Genomic DNA, 16,686 nt, shown 5'->3' with positions numbered 1-16,686 from the left:
TTACTTATAGGCAGGATTTCCTTGGTTTTCAGTCTTAAAGCAGAGAAATAAACGGGTTTGGACCAGATGATTATTAAAAGTATTTCTAGCTCAAAATTGAATGATTTTAAGTTCCACACCAGGGAGTGAGTTTAGAGGTTAGGTAATACATAACTGTTATATAAAGTATATAATAAAAATTAATAATTCCAGCTGTCAATCCTTTTATTCCTTCAGGTTGAAAGTACTTATAACTTTATATATAGAAAATATATATGATATAGAAACAGAAAAATCTAAATTAACTAGTAAAGATACAGGCATTAAAAAAGCATTAACCAAACATTTTTATGGTAAGTACTACCTTCCTTTATTTTAAAAAGTTATACATGCTAGAAAAAAGCATAAATGATACATGTAAACAATTATTTACCAAATACTTATATTTTTCCTTGTAAAGGTGCAAATGATCTTTAAATGTAAACACAAATGTTGCCAAACATTTCTGTAGTGAGGGGAGGAAAAAAAAAGAAGATTATTCCTTTTGGTTGTGGTTAAAGTCTTAAAGATTTTCTTGCAAAATACATTGGAGAAAACTGATCTATGAACACAATAACAAAAAAACCCACTGTAATATGTATCTTTTTTTCCGTAAAAATGTTAGCTTTTTACCAGAAAGTGCAATTTGAGAGTAGTAGTAACAGTGGCTTTATAGTATGAGGATAATGATATATAGTCTTTATAAAAGAACCAAGATTTTGTTAATAAAATGCCTCAAGTGACTTTACACTCATTAGCGTACTATTAGACGAACTGAAGAATTCATCCCCTTGGAGGCTGTGATTACAGGTTAAGCCTCAACTTCAGCAGGCCTGAGCATCAAGTGTAAATTGCATAACAGTATTCACTGCTGGGGAGAGGACATTTCTCCCTGCTGGTCCTTAGTAACAATGAGAAATAGGAAAGTTGCTTCAGTCAGTAATGTTTTTGAGAAGAACTCTTGCAGAGTTGCACATGATTCTGCCAGGGGATTCTCAAGACAGTATAAGAGAATCGTACACTGTTTTGTAGAGGCACTGAGCAGAGCTCTAGATCTAGCAGAAACTCAATGAAAATATTTGAAAAAAAGACTTTAAATATAGCGGCAAACAAGTTTTATATGGAAGGAAACAAGATGTGAGCTTCCACTGATGAAAACTTTGGCATTTGAGTCCTGGTTTTATCGATTTAATATTCCTTTTGAATTATCCTAGTTAAATGAGATGTTTCTTTTGTTTTTTAGATTTTTCAAGTCTTCTGGTGCTTAGTGCAAGAATGATGGCTAACTAATACACTTTGTATTCCTATCTTTGTCACTGGTAAGTCTCTGTAAGTAGTGGAGTCTTGTGGATGGAGTGCTTAGAACTGACAACTAGATCACATATAGCCCTCTTCCCTTACTGGTGGTTTCAAACTTAGTATCTTAAAAATAAGGTTTTACTGCTTGAAAAAAAATTTTTTTTTGTCTTTTTCTTTCTTTTGATGGGAGGAAGGCTAAATCCAAAAACAAACAAAAAACCACCCCCCCAACAAAAAAAAAAATCCCATGATAAATTAAAACCAAAAATAAATATTTTTCTGCACAGAACCGAAAATTATTGTGCAAAGGTGGCATCTTGCAGGTGAAGTACTTTCACTGTATTTGTATTTCCACATGTTGAGGCACCGGCAAAGAATAAGATTTGTTTAGTGTTTTCTAGAGCTGTACAAAGCTCCAAAGTCAAAGCGCTTCAGAATACAGAGGAAGATATACACGACAGTCTTCTGTGTGTTCACCATATATGGGATTCACAATGTGTCATTTTTATAACTCCTACGCCACCCCCAAGCCGACGGTAATTCATTCCACCGTACAACCTGCAAAGAAAGAAACACAATCAGATTTCCAATTGAAAAAAGCATTGTTTCTTCCATAACATAAATGCTAATAAAACACATTTATTTGTCTATCACAACTAATATTTTTAGCTTTGTATATCTCTTCCAAAGATTAGGACCTGGAACTGAGCACTGGAAAGTAGCAGAATTATTTCAGACACTGACTAAATTCTGACTTACAGAATACTATTTTAAGAGAAGTGCCATATACACTTTTTGCCTTATAACTTTATAACTCTACATCTAGACTGACTTAATTATGCAGAATCACATATTCTACATTTTTGTGGCTAATTTTGACCCTGGCTCTAATATTTCCCCACCTACATTTTCCTTTTGCCTAAGCTTCGGGTAGTTATTTTTATCCTTTTGTTCTGTATGGACTCTTAGAAGGCTTTTCAAAGCGTTATGGAACAAAACTGAATATGATTAATAGAAAACTTTATAATCCCTCAACAGTTGATCCTTAAGAATTTCATAATATTACTTGGTCAAATACTACAAACGTATATTAGTTATAGTTGCTGAGAAACAAGTCCTTACATAGGATCATGGTCAGAAATAAATGTGGCTGTCTTCCCAAATTATGCTTACTGTTTTGTTCACCTTTGTATCCTTAGGGTCTAGAACACTCAGTAAACCTTTACTTCCTGAAGGAGGTTGTGAAAATGGGAGGTAGAAGCAAAGAGTGCTACAATGTTATAAGTCTGACTTTAGTATTGTGACTACTGAGCCCTGCAGAGCATGAGAGAGATGCAGAATCCAAAGAATGTCATTCAGGTATCTGTCAAAGTGGTTTTCCCAGGGATGAAAGAACCCAGTAAACCTGTGAGTCGAATTTTATAAACTAATGAAAAAAATCTGGGTGAGTAGTTACAGGTTCACAATTAGAAATACTTAGAATGCAGCAGGAATGGACTTCCAAGACTGTCCCTTCTGGAATAGTGACTATAGAAGATATCAGCTTATCTCGCGTGGTCATGAGAAAAGTCTTTCATAACCTCTGCTGCCTCAGATCTCATGTCCAGACTGTTATCTGTGGTTAATGTGCAACCTCAATTGCTGAGATGGTTACACAGACTTGTTTAGGCAAGTAAGTCCAACTTACTGAGAAAGAAAACTGCAGATGCTTGGAAGGTAAAACTATTTTCTTGGAAAAGCTAGTATGTAGAATAGATATTAGTATAAAGTACCTCAAACCCATACTCCTAATGTTTTATATTAAATTTGAGAATTAACTATATATTAGACCTTTTAAGTTCTTGTAGTGTTTTAAGAGCCTTTGGAATATTAGAGCATTTATCAGATTAGCTTTGTGAATGAAGAAAAACTGCATGACTGAGCAAAGATTTAGAGTTCAGATTTTAAGTTGAAAGGTTTAAGAGAATTTTGCTAAATTTGTAAACATTTTTGAATATTTAAAATAAATTCAAGAGTCACCTGATGATGTGAATTTGTAAGAACTACTTAAGTAGTTGGGAAGGATTTGTTAAGACAACTGATGATTTAAAAGCAAAGTAAAGTTAGACCTATAAATACAGTTTAACTTAGTTAAACTCTCCTAAGATGTAGCCTCTTCTCTAAAAGTGACTGTTAAAATTTGACAGACTTTAAAATAGAATAATAACATATTTAAGTATTTTTAAAACTCAAGGGAAAATATCAGTTTTAAAGTGAAATATTTTTTTAAAAGCAACTGCAACTTGTATTTCCTGGGCATAAAAACTGCAATGGCAGATTGGGAGACAAAGGTCCAGGTTCTAATTCTAACGGTAACTTGCTTAGGCAGGTCATTTTATTTCTCAGTGCCTTAGTTTCCTGAGCTGAAATGAACATGGTGTGGCTAGCAGGGAGATTGTTTTTTTTCTGTCTTTGCTATCTCTAATTTTAAAACTGGACAGTTACCAAAGAGAGAGATTTTGTATGCTATCAGCCCCTTTAGAGCAATGAGGTCAAAATAAGCCATCGAATATGGGTAACTTTGAGTCCTTTTCAACATACTGCCAGAGGTAATTCAATGTACTGACCATCCTGATTTTGATGGTCATGGACTATTATCTCAAGCCCATGATTTTCAGGTCAGCAGTGAGGTGATTTGCAATAAAGTTTAAAAGTTACCTCCATGTATTGGCATCAGGATCAAAAACTTCAATGGTCTTCAAGTACGTTGTGCCATCAAAACCTCCTACAGCCATAAGCTGTCCATTCACTACTGCCAGGCCAACCTATGGGACCAAAACACAGTGGCTGCTGAAGAAACTAGAGAATCACTATGAAAATTTAGACTGGTTTATAGATAAATCTCTTTAATTAAAGATAAGTCTTTATGGCCTTACATTCTGGTTTACTTGAACACAGAAGGAAAAAAGTAATCACAAAAGTTATTTAATTATGAGAACTATAAAATTATATACCCAACTAGAACATTTACACAGAGTTGAAAACATTTATTTCTTGAATGTTAGGTAAAACATTCACTGCGAGTGAGCAAGAACCTCCAAACTGCTCTCAGTTCTTTTAGTATTTGCCTGTTCTGATCCAATACCTAAGTTGTCAACAAAATTCTCTTTTAAAAGATAAGTTTAAGATAAGTTTAAAGTCCTTATTATGTCAGGACCTTCAGAAATCCATACTTGCCTGCCTTTTAACCTCACTTTCTAATGTAATCTATGTTGCATTAATATCAGATTAGTTGCTAGTCCCAGAAAATAACATACTTTTTAAATGCCTCCATACTTTTGCATGTGTTATTCCCTGATATTTTCTTTCCCTCTTCTAGAAAATCTTACTCTTCTTTCATGGTACTTTACATGTAACTTACTCTAGTAAGTCTCTTCACTGTTCCAAAAGTGTTAAGCATACTCTCCCATGTTCTCCTATAATGCACATGCTGCTATTAGAGGATTTGTCTTCTGTGTTGTTTAGTCGGTAAGTTGTGTCTGACTCTTTTGTGACCTTATGGACTGTGGCCCTCCAGGCTCCTCTCTCTTGGAATTTCCCAGCCAAGAATACTGGAGTGGGTTGCCATTTCGTTACTCAGGGGATCTTCCCAACCCAGGGATCAAACCTATGTCTCCTGCGCTGCAGACAGATTCTTTACTGCTGAGCCACCAGGGAAACCCTAGTTAGCTGTAAACACTTCAATTTCCTTTACTAAATTGGGAACTCTTTGAGGACAGGAATCAAGTCATACTCATTTTTGCTTTCCCAGAACATCAGTTCAGTCACTGAACTGTGTCAGACTCTTTGTGACCCCATGGACTGCAGCACGCCAGGCTTCCCTGTCCATCACCAACTCCTAGAGCTTGCTCAAACTCATGTCCATCGAGTCAGTGATGCCATCCAACCACCTCGTCTTCTGTCGTCCCCTTCTCCTCCAGCCTTCAATCTTTCTCAGCATCAGGATCAGTTTTTACATCAGGTAGCTAAAGTATTGGAATTTCAGTTTTAGCATCAGTCCTTCCAATGAATATTCAGATTGATTTCCTTTAGGATTAACTGGTTTGATCTCCTTGCAGTCCAAGGGACTCTCAAGAGTCTTCTCCAATGCCACAGTTCAAAAGTATCAATTCTCCAGTGCTCAGCTTTCTTTATGGTCTAACTTTGACATCCATACATGACTACTGAAAAAACCATAGCTTTGACTAGATGGACCTTTCTTGGCAAAGTAATGTCTCTGTTTTTTAATATGCTGTCTAGGTTGGTCACAGCTTTTCTTCCAAGGAGCAAGCAACTTTTAATCATGGCTGCAGTCACCATCTGCAGTGATCTTGAAGCCCAAGAAGATAAAGTCTGTCACTGTTTCCATTGTTTCCCCATCTATCTGCCATGAAGTGATGAGACCGGATGCCATGATCTTCCTTTTTTGAATGTTGAGCTTTAAGTCAGCTTTTTCACTCTCCTCTTTCACCTTCTTCAAGAAGCTCTTAAGTTCCTCTTTGCTTTCTGCCATAAGGGTGATATCATCTGCATAATTCAGGTTATTGATATTTCCCCTGGAAATCTTAACTCCAGCTTGTACATCATCCAGCCCAGCATTTTGCATGATGTACTCTGCATGTAAGTTAAATAAGCAGGGTGACAATATACAGCCTTGACGTACTCCTTTCCCAAGTTTGAACCAGTCTATTGTTCCATGCCCGGTTCTAACTATTGCTTGTTGATCTGCATACAGGTTTCACAGAAGGCAGATCAGGTGGTCTGGTACCCCCATCAATAGAAGAATTTTCCACAGTTTGTTGTAATCCACATGGTCAATGAAGCAGAAGTAGATGTTTTTCTGAGATTCTCTTGCTTTTTCTATGATTCAGTAGATCCTGGCAATTTGATCTCTGGTTCCTCTGCCTTTCTAAATCCAGCTTGAACATCTGGAAGCTCATGGTTCACGTTCTGTTGAAATCTAGCTTGGAAAATTCTGAGCATTACTTTACCAGTGTGTGAGATGAGTGCAGTTAATTGTGCAGTAGTTTGAACATTCTTTGGCACTGCCTTTCTTTGGGATGGAATGAAAATTGACCTTTTCCAGCACATAGGAAGCACTTGATAAATATTGGCTAAGTGAGTGGCTATGTAATCAACACAATGTAGCAGTGAAAACAATAGGAACACGACAGAGAAGCTGCTGTTGACACTAATAAAGAGCCATAGACATGTGAATCCTTTGATGAACTGATGTCCACTGGTGGTGTTCTTGGATCTCTGCAAACCAGAATTCACTCCCTTTTATCAGATTATGAAATTGTTAGCTAAAGCTGGGTTATCCCACCTGTTATCCTACATTGATGGGCTCCTGATAGGATCAATGGTTTATTGGTTAAATTTCACCCTGAGTCAAATCTCCTAGGATGGATAACTTCTACACTCCACCCTGGAAGTTGCTTGTAGTCACAGGTCATTGTTCATGGTCTAGACCACGACACAGGTCATCTATACTATAGATGGGATGGACTCAAACCAGTCTGTGTAGACGGGTGGTAGGGCCAGATGTGTTTCTGCCTAAACATTTAATTGGTATATCAACTACTTAGAATATCACCTAGAAACACTAGGTAGGAATATTTAGCTTCATTAGGTACAGATGAACCCATATATCTGATAGATATCAATGAACATGAGTAAAATTAGGTAACATTGTAGATAAGACAGGGAGATGCCTTTCAAAGAAGCAAATGATTATAAGATAAAACATAAGGTGCAAATTATTACATATAGAATGGATAAACCACAAGGTCCTACTGTATAGCACAGGGAACTATATTCAGTAGTCTGGGATAAACCATAGTGGAAAAGAGTATTAAGAATATAACTATAAAAAAAAAAAGTTGGCATTGTAAATAAAGCAACTTGCAAAAAACCTTCTAAAAATATATAACTATACACTTCGCTATACAGCAGAAATAAACAATGTAAATCAACTATACTTCAATAAAAATCATAAAAAGGAATTCTCTAAGTAAAGATGTGATTGGATATAAGTTATGTATCTTCTTGGGATAACAGTAATCAAAAGAAATTAACATTTTTTTCCAGTACAAAAGTAACAGGGATTGTTCTGCATAAACAGTGCATCCCCTCTGTGTCCCATTGTATTATATTTTACAGATCAGACTTCTGCACAGCCCTCCCTCTTTTGGTGCTTGCTTTTCAGTTTCCAGTAGCCAGGCACTTACTCCACTACGGCGGGATGTCATAGCCACCACTGGAGACCACTGGTTAGTTCTGGGGTTGTATCTCTCAGCACTGCTAAGCTCTGTAGTGTCATCTCTGCCTCCTACGGCATAGATCATATCCTGATACACTGCACAGCCTAGGTGTTTCCTCCGGGTCCCCATAGGGGCTATGGTGTGCCATCTGTTTTCCTGAGGATTATAACGCTCCACTGCGGGAAAAAGAAAAACTAGTAAGTGACTGTTCAATCATTTCCTCCCACCTCGAGTTTTCTTCATAGCTACTCTGCTTTTTGATAACATGTTTTCTTTCAATAAGCAGTCTGATTTTTGATTTTGAGAAAGACTCATCTACCTTTGGACAATACCACTATACTCCCATCAGGGACTGATTTCTTTTAGGTATGGTGGAAAGGACATGTGTTGGAGTCAAAGTACCTAGTTCTAAGCTAGATGACTTGTGGTGTCTCTTTGTATGTTTAAATGAGAGGATAGCTATAAAATGGTTTACAGTAATAAGTTTCTCTCTCTAGCATTTATATAATGTTAATTTATATAGCATTGCATAAATGCTATAAATTCCCAGCAACTTGTGAAAGGAAGGGAGAAAGAAATGCTTTGGAAATACACCAGTAGGTTATGGCTGCAGAAGACCTGATGAAGAGCTATGAGTTGCACTCTCCTAGTGGAAAAATAATTTTCTTAATAAATTATAGGATAACATGGACTTCTTATACTTTTTGTGAGGGGACTCTCCTAAGAAAAATGTGTTGATTTGGGGGAACCAGACTGACTCTGGAAGGGACTAACCTGTGTTGAGTGGAGATGTCCCATCAGAGCCACCTACAGCGTATAAGAAACCTCCTAATACAGCCACAGCTACGCCTAGTCTTCTGGTACTCATAGAAGCCACCCGAGTCCACTTGTTCTCCTTTGGATCATACCTGCAGTAAGAGAAACCAAAGACTGCACGCATGTTTTTGTTAAGTGAAGCTGTTTCCATAAGATATGAAATCATGCTACAGATATGTTAGATATATAGATTTGGTATGGTCCAGTGTACAGTGATTATCTAACATTTTCCATTGCTATTAGTATTCTGACTTATGATGCTGAGGCTAGAAACCTGAAAATTACATTTCTCCTTTGCTAAGGTGGCTCTCTACTAGATTTTGCCAAAAGGAAAGACTAGACACTTTCTGTTTGTTTGCCAACCCTGTCAATATTGTCTCAGCAATGGCCCTTCACTTTGGCTGTCACAGTTAATTTCAGTTTTTAGACTTTTTCTGGCACTTCCAAAGCTAAGCCTGGAAGTTTTAGTCACAGCTCTTAGAGGCAGCTCCTCTGAGTTCCTGAGATAACAGTACCAGTGCTCCAGTTACCTACCACTGTGTAACAAGCCACCCCAAGTTCAGTGACTTTACACACTAACCGTATGTTTCCATGAATCAGGAATTTAGGAAGGGCTTCACAGGGAAGTCTCTTCAATAAGTGGTACTGAGAAAACTTGAATAGCTACATGTAAAAGAAGGAAATTCGAACACAACCTAACATCATACCCCAAAATAAAATGGATTAAAGACCTAAAAGTAAAACCAGATACTATAAAACTCTTATAGGAAAACATAGGCAGAACACTCCCTGATATAAATTGCAGCATGATCTTTTTTGATCCATCTCCTACAGTAATGAACATAAAAATGAACAAATGAGACCTAAACAAACTCAAAAGCTTTTGAAAAGGAAACCATAAACAAAATGAAAAGGCAACCCTCAAAATGGGGGAAAATATTTGAAAATGAAGCAACTGATAAGGGATTAATCTCCAAAATATACAAACAGCTCCTGCAGTTCAATTAAAAAAACCCAAACAACCCAATCAAAAAATGGGCATTTTTCCAAAGAAGACATACAGATGGTTAGAAAGCACATGATATCTGTAATTATTAGAGAAGTGCAAATCAAAAGTACAATGAAGTACCACCTTACACCAGTCACAATGGCCATGATCAAAAAATCTACAAACAATAAATGCTGGAGAGGATGTGGAGGAAAGGGAACCCTCCAACACTGTTGGTTGGAATGTAAACTGGTATGGCCACTATGGAGAATAACATGGAGGGTCCTCAGAAAACTAAAAGTAGAGCTACCTTATGATCCAGCAATCCCCCTCCTGGGAATATATCCAGAGAAAATCATAATTCAAAAACTTACATGCACCCCAGTGTTCATTGGAGCACTACTTTACAATAGCCAGGGCATAGAAGCAACCTAAATGTCCATCAACAGGAATGGATAAAGAAGATGTGGTACATATATACAAAGGTATATTACTCAGATATAAAAAAGAATGAATAATGCCATTTGCAGCAACATGGATGGACCTAGAGATTGTCATACTGAGTGAAGTCAGAAACAGACAAACTTCATATGATACCGCCTATGTGGAATCTAAAAAAGGGGCTACAAATGAACTTATCTACAAAACATAAACAGAGTTACAGATATAGAAAATGAACTTATGGTAACCAGGGGGTAAGGGCAGGGGAGGGATAAACTGTAAGACTGGATTGACACATACAGACTATTATATATAAAATAGATAATTAATAAGGACCTACTGTATAGCACAGGGAATTCTACTCAATACTCTGTAATGCCCTATATGGGAAAAGAATTTAAGAAAGAATGGATGTTTATATATGTATAACAGATTCACTTTGCTGTACACTTGAACCTAACACAACATTATAAATCAACTATCTTCCCAGAATCCCCTTGCATGAGTTTTGAAAGTGGAGAAATAAGTGTCCTGACAGACATAAAAAGGAACTGGCATTGCTTTCAAGAGCTACCTGTAACTTAATTTCTAAGGCAGAGTTAAACTCATCTACTTAATTATGATAACACAATTAGTAAATGGTATTTCAAAACATTTCTTTTTAAGAAGAGGGGATGCAGTATGTTCTTGCCCGTAACTAAGTGCATGAGATTCCAAGGCCTAATCTCTAAGATAGAATGACAAAAAAATGATGGAGCAAGAAATTAAGAATAGAATCTATTTCACCAAAATTCACTGATCTGTAAAAGAATAAAGTAAATCAAGGCAGCCCACCAATATTTCCGTAAGTATACTTCGAGAATTAATGAGAATCCATATACAAAATACAGTCCTTATAAGATACATTCTGCACCAAGAATTAATCATTTTTCTGAAGGAACTCTGAGGAAAGTCACTCTAAATACTGGGGGGAAAATCAGAACAGATTTCAGAAGTTGTATGCTTGATATCATACATAAAATGTAATTTAAAACATTTCAGTGTTAGGCTCAGCCAGTCTAACATGTAAGTTTAAAAATTGGGTTATATCTTTCATCTTCCTAGACCATAAGGTTAACTGAAAACCTTTTCCTTACAGACCATGGGAATCTACTAGATAGTGAATTTCTAGTGTTCTAAATTATTCCTTTTAAAAAGCTCTCTATATTCTTTAAAGAACAAAACAAACTGAAAATGAGTTACAAAAATCACCTTTCAACAATGTTGAGGCAAGACACGCCATCCTGGCCACCCACAGCATAGAGAAAGCCTCCAAGCACAGCCACACCAACACTTGTCCTGCAGGTGCTTGTGGGAGCCACATCGCTGCTCCATTGGTTTGTTTTGGGGTCGTACCTGCAGAGAACAGATCAAGACAGGGTCTGTGTTACACAAAGAAACTTTGGCTAGGCTTGTAAACGCAGTGACATATGATATAGCTAATATTTATCATTTCCACCCTTACTTAATTCTATTCGTTTTTAAGTGTGTGTTTTTTTAAACTTCTATGGCGCTGATCCTTCTGATGTTCATGTTATTTTTCTTTTCAACTACAAAATCTGTATCTCTACATCTTGATACACTGAAAGGTTTCATAGATGTATTTCATAAGTATCAAGAACATGGCTGGATGAAAAAGGGTAGGTGACAAGAAGCTAGAAGTTATTAAAAAATCAATTATTGTATGTTTCCAGTGTGCCAGGCATTGTGATAGATATGGAAGATATTTTAACAATTATAGCCAATGTGACATGGACAAGTATATTCAAAATGCTTGTGAAAGATCAGAGGACTGAATAACTAGTCTGCATGGTGCCAGAGAAGGCTTTATATAATAACCTTTGAATCTTTAAGAGATATTCCAGGGAAGAAAGAACGGCATGCAAACATATAGGCAAAAAGGATGAAAGGGGATAGCATGTCCAGGAACTGCAAGCAATTTGGTGGGTCTGCACTAGAGTGTTTAAGAAATAGTGGTGTGCTGAGGAAGATAGACTAGAAAAATAGGTGGAGGTCAGATCATAAAGGACTTATATGTCACAGTAAGTGGTCTAGGATGCCAACTAGTGCCACAGACACAAAACTAAAGCAACAAGTTATATCAGTTTCTAATTAGTATCTCAAACAAAACAATATGGATAGTAGAGAAAAAAACTCAAATTGGCCTTACCTTTCAACACTATTAAGATAAGAGGATCCATCATGGCCTCCTACTGCATATAACAGGTCATCAAGAACACTGACTCCAACTCCACATCGCCTTTTGCTCATTGAAGCTACCATTCGCCATTCATTAGTCTGTGGATCATATCGTTCAACACTAGAAATGGCATCTCCACTGCACCAACCACCAACTGGGGAAGTAACAGAAATGGTCAGCAGAATATCTGTCCTAAAGCATATCACTCACTTCTAACCTTTAAATAGCCCTAATGCTTGGACTTGCCAGATGCCTCTAGAAGCAAGTTAAAACATAAATTATGATTTTTGCTTATTCCACTGGGATTACCATAATCTTATTCTTTTTGGGGATGGATTTTTGGCTCATCTACTCATGATCTCTTTTCTTTATAGACTGTCTTGTGACTAAAAATAATACAGAAATTCTTATGATATATTTCAAAATGTTTTGTTTTCTGTTTATCTGGCCTGTAGTGAATTCTACAATATCCAACATGACATTTAAGATCAGAAAACATTTTGAAGAAATTACATTTTTCAAAAGTAATACTCAGAATAAAAGGTTCAAACTGAGTTCAGTAAAGCTCTGAGTGCTCCCTGAAAAAAAAGAAAACTAATTATAGCAGGAAATTTAAATTTGTTATTCTTTAAAATCTCCATTTCAATCTAAAATAAGAGCTAGATTCTGGAGCATAGAGAGTGAGGTCTAAAGATAACTTAATCTCAAAACATTTGAAAACTAATGGTTTCAAGGAGGTCTCAATAACTTCCCGAGCCAGACTAAAATGAGAATGTTTCTAACCGTCTTCTGCTGGATTTGAAAACTCACTTCCTTATTTCAAATCTCAATATGCTGTATACATTTTATTATGGTTTCATTTAAATTAGAATATTCAACTAAGTCACAGTAAGTTTTGTATATATCAATTTGCTTCAATTTGAATTCTGTTCTGGGATATATGCCTGGAGTTTCAATATCACAGAAACTACCGTCACTTCTAACATAAAATTTGGCTGCAAATGTAGGGTTATAAGCACTTGAGACAAATCAAGCCTAATTATTAAAACTCAGGCACAATTTTATAATGAAAGCCATTGAAACCAGCTTTTTATTGGACTTCATGGCTGCAAATGAAGTTAATATCACTTCATAAACTGTATTCTTTGATACTAAAGGGAAAAAAAGGCCATTAAGAAATCAAATTTAAACCTTTCTTGTGACCTTGGGAAACAAGGAAAGAGCTGTTCAATTCTACTGCCTCATGGCAATTTTATGTGAATTATAATTTCCAAAGCAGCAGGTGATTGCAATAACTGGGACTGAACTAAGTTATTATTAGAAGTCAAGCACACTGTACTTGGGTCATCCCAGGTGGCTCAGTGGTAAAGAATCCGCCTGCCAATGTAGGAGATGTGGGATTCGATCCCTGGGTATGGAAAATCCCTTGGAGGAAACGGCAACCCACTCCAGTATTCTTGCCTGGAATATTCCAAGGAAAGAGGAGCCTGATGGGCTACCGTCCATAAGGCTGCACAGAGCAGGACATGACTGAGTGAGCGAGCACACATACAGGTACATGGTATTTAGCAAGATAAACTGTATGCATAGTTTCTGCTGTGAGAATTATCAATTTGTGTTAAGTGATGTACTTAAGGAAAAATATTGCTGAAAAGGGAATATATAGTTTTATATGTGTGAGATGTTGACTCTAAAAAAAATTACTTCAAAGACGGATTTGGTCAAAAAGTGTTACCTTAAAGTAGGCAACTTTCATAAAGTATCTGTGATAAAGATCAATGAACTGTGAACACTAAAAAAAAAAAAAAAAAAATCCCAAACAAAACAGAAACAAGAATTGAGAAGCATCAAGAAGCCTAATGGAAAACAAGAGGAAAGGCCAGAAGACATCAATAGGAGTAAATGCTTCTGAGTAAAAAAACTACTGAGAGGGGCCTGAGGTGCACGTGGCGCCGGTAGGAGCGAGCATGTCTTTTCGAGGCGGAGGTCGCGGAGGATTTAATCGAGGTGGTGGCTTCGGTCGCGGCGGCAGCAGCAACAAACACTTCCGAGGTGGAGGCGGCAGAGGAGGATTTGGATGAGGGGGCGGCCGCGAAGGCTTTAACAAAGGCCAAGATCAAGGACCTCCAGAACAAGTAGTTTTATTAGGCGAGTTCCTGCATCCTTGTGAAGATGACATAGTGTATAAATGTACCACAGATGAAAATAAAGTACCTTATTTCAATGCTCCAGTTTATTTAGAAAACAAAGAACAAATTGGAAAAGTCGATGAAATATTTGGACAGCTTAGAGATTTTTATTTATTTTTCAGTTAAATTATCAGAGAACATGAAAGCATCTTCCTTTAAAAAACTACACAAGTTTTATATAGACCCATATAAGCTGCTGCCGTTGCAGAGGTTTCTACCTCGACCTCCTGGTGAAAAGGGACCTCCAAGAGGCGGTGGCAGGGGAGGTCAAGGAGGAGGAAGAGGCAGAGGTGGCAGAGGTAGTAGAGGTGGTGGTTTTAGAGGTGGAAGAGGAGGTGGAGGTTTCAGAGGAGGAAGAGGGGGTGGTGGTTTCAGAGGAAGAGGACATTAACTGTAACAGTTGACAGAAACTTCACCAGTTGACTTCTGCATTAACCTCATAATTTACTTCAGTGGATCAGAAACTTGTTTCTTGAGCAAATTTTGAAGAACTGGTCATTTTAGAAAAGTGGAGCTAAAATGTCAACATCATGCAAAAATGAGTGCGGCCGAACAGGCAACTTTGCTTCAAAAGAGTATGAATAAGTGTTTTAACATTTTGTGCAATGTTCGGAACTTTGTGGGTGTTTAATAAAGGGACAGCTTTTACTTGGAGCATATTCGAATTTTGTAAATAAAGTGTTTTATTTCTTTAAGTAAAAAAAAACAAACAAACAAACTACTGAGATTATAGATTTGATCTTAGGCTTCCAGGATGAAAAAAGGAAGACTCAATTTTCCAAAGTTAAGTGAGAACTGGTAATTTGCATTCCAAAGATAACATAAACAAAATTACAATAATAAAGAAAATTAAGGATTAAGTTTTAAGTAGAGACAGATGAGTCAAGATCTAAAATATCAGTGTAATAGTATGACTCAAGAATAAAGCTCAGACCTGGCATAAAGAGACTAAGAAAGCAGGGAAAACCAATACTAGTTGTACAGAAAAGCCATTAGAAAAGACCAGCCATTAGAAGACCTAATGGCTTTTCTCTACAAATGAAAATGGAAACCTTGAGTGTAAAAGAAGTGATAGATGCTTTAACTTTCATTCTTTATATTTTTCTGTCAGTCAATTTCTATATTGCATGTGTGAGTGAGTGAAAGTTGCTCAGTCATGTCTGACTCTTTGCGACCCCATGGACTATATAATCCATGGAATTCTCCAGGCCAGAATACTGGAGTGGGTAGCCATTCCCTTCTACAGGGGATCTGTCCAACCCAGAGATGGAACCTAGGTCTCCTGCATGACAGGCAGATTCTTTAGCAGCTGAGCCACCATACTGCACATGTATTCACTTCTATGTTCAGAAAAAGAAAATGTTAGTCAAAAGTAAATCTTTCATTTATGAAGTGACATTAACAATCCATTATTGTTTTCCAGTTTTACTTTTCTATTCATCATGATGGGTCGATGCTAATTTCTCACTAGTGTTCAGCAGGATCAACAGCATGCAATTAATCTTTATTTAGTGCCTGTTCTGACAAGATTGTATACAATCTAGAAACTACAAAGATAAATCAGAACTGGTCCTTGCTCTGAAGTAGTTAACAATATAGTGGAGGAATCAGATACCCAATCAGCAATATGAAATTATGAGATTACTAGCAAGAGTTTGAGATCATGAAATTGTTCCAATTTAAATGACTTTAAATGGTTTCTAAAAAAGGCAAAGTGTGATTCATTAACACTATTATACAATCAAAAGAGGCGAATGAGATTTTAGTGAAGATGGTTACACATTGAAAACATGGCACCTGATTATAATCATATCACATTGGAAGAAAATGGTGGGAACCAGCAGGATAAAGATGGCAGTTGTTGAATAATCCAAGTGAAAGAAAGAAAGTCGGACAGTTGTGTCCAACTCTTTGTGACCCTATGGACTGTAGCCCAGCAGGGTGAAGTCAAGTTTAAATTTCTATTTAACAGAACTACAGTCTTTTCTCTCAGCATCCCCAAATGTGTACCTTGTCTAGTTCCACTGGACTGGTACTTTCCCATCACTGAATCCAGAAAGAGCCCTAGATGTGAAATATACTTCCCATACACCTATTTGGTTTAGTCTCTAGCTTTTGATCATATAGGGGTTCTCTTCTGTTCCACTTTCCCCTGAGTTTCCATTATCCTCCCCTCTTCCTTAATCTAGTTGTTAATCTCTGCCAGAATGTTCTGAGGCTCATGAAGCAATAGTATATTGTCATCCCTACTTCAGGTACTATAATAGCCAAATAAAATATTTAATAGATCTTGATAACAATGTATATACCTCCACAAAGATGGCCCTACCACTAGAATTCCTGAAACCAACCTGATATCATGAAAATAAACCACAGGTATCAAATAATTAGATCTTGCTTCCTTCTAATTAAAAA

At 36.8% G+C, this 16,686-nt stretch overlaps 1 protein-coding gene and 1 pseudogene across 6 annotated transcripts in view; one reads left to right on the top strand and one right to left on the bottom strand.

Moving 5' to 3' along the window:
* Positions 1–324: 324 nt before the first annotated feature.
* The window catches only part of KLHL20 (kelch like family member 20), a 57,566-nt gene continuing 41,204 nt past the window's right edge, over positions 325–16,686 (bottom strand). For all 6 annotated transcript variants that reach the window (XM_065936067.1, XM_065936064.1, XM_065936065.1 and 3 more), the window contains 6 exons: positions 12,053–12,236; positions 11,095–11,238; positions 8,373–8,506; positions 7,566–7,774; positions 4,015–4,121; positions 325–1,875 (listed from right to left, as the gene is read on the bottom strand). In XM_065936067.1, the coding sequence (XP_065792139.1) occupies positions 1,791–1,875; positions 4,015–4,121; positions 7,566–7,774; positions 8,373–8,506; positions 11,095–11,238; positions 12,053–12,236 (863 nt within the window). In that variant the 3' untranslated portion in view covers positions 325–1,790. The remainder of the gene's footprint in view (positions 1,876–4,014; positions 4,122–7,565; positions 7,775–8,372; positions 8,507–11,094; positions 11,239–12,052; positions 12,237–16,686) is intronic.
* On the top strand, positions 14,050–15,029 carry LOC136169138 (H/ACA ribonucleoprotein complex subunit 1 pseudogene; annotated as a pseudogene).

The sequence above is a fragment of the Muntiacus reevesi genome, chromosome 5 (genome assembly GCF_963930625.1).
Source record: "Muntiacus reevesi chromosome 5, mMunRee1.1, whole genome shotgun sequence".
Classification (NCBI taxonomy): domain Eukaryota; kingdom Metazoa; phylum Chordata; class Mammalia; order Artiodactyla; family Cervidae; genus Muntiacus; species Muntiacus reevesi.
This window is presented reverse-complemented; position numbering and strand designations above follow the sequence as displayed.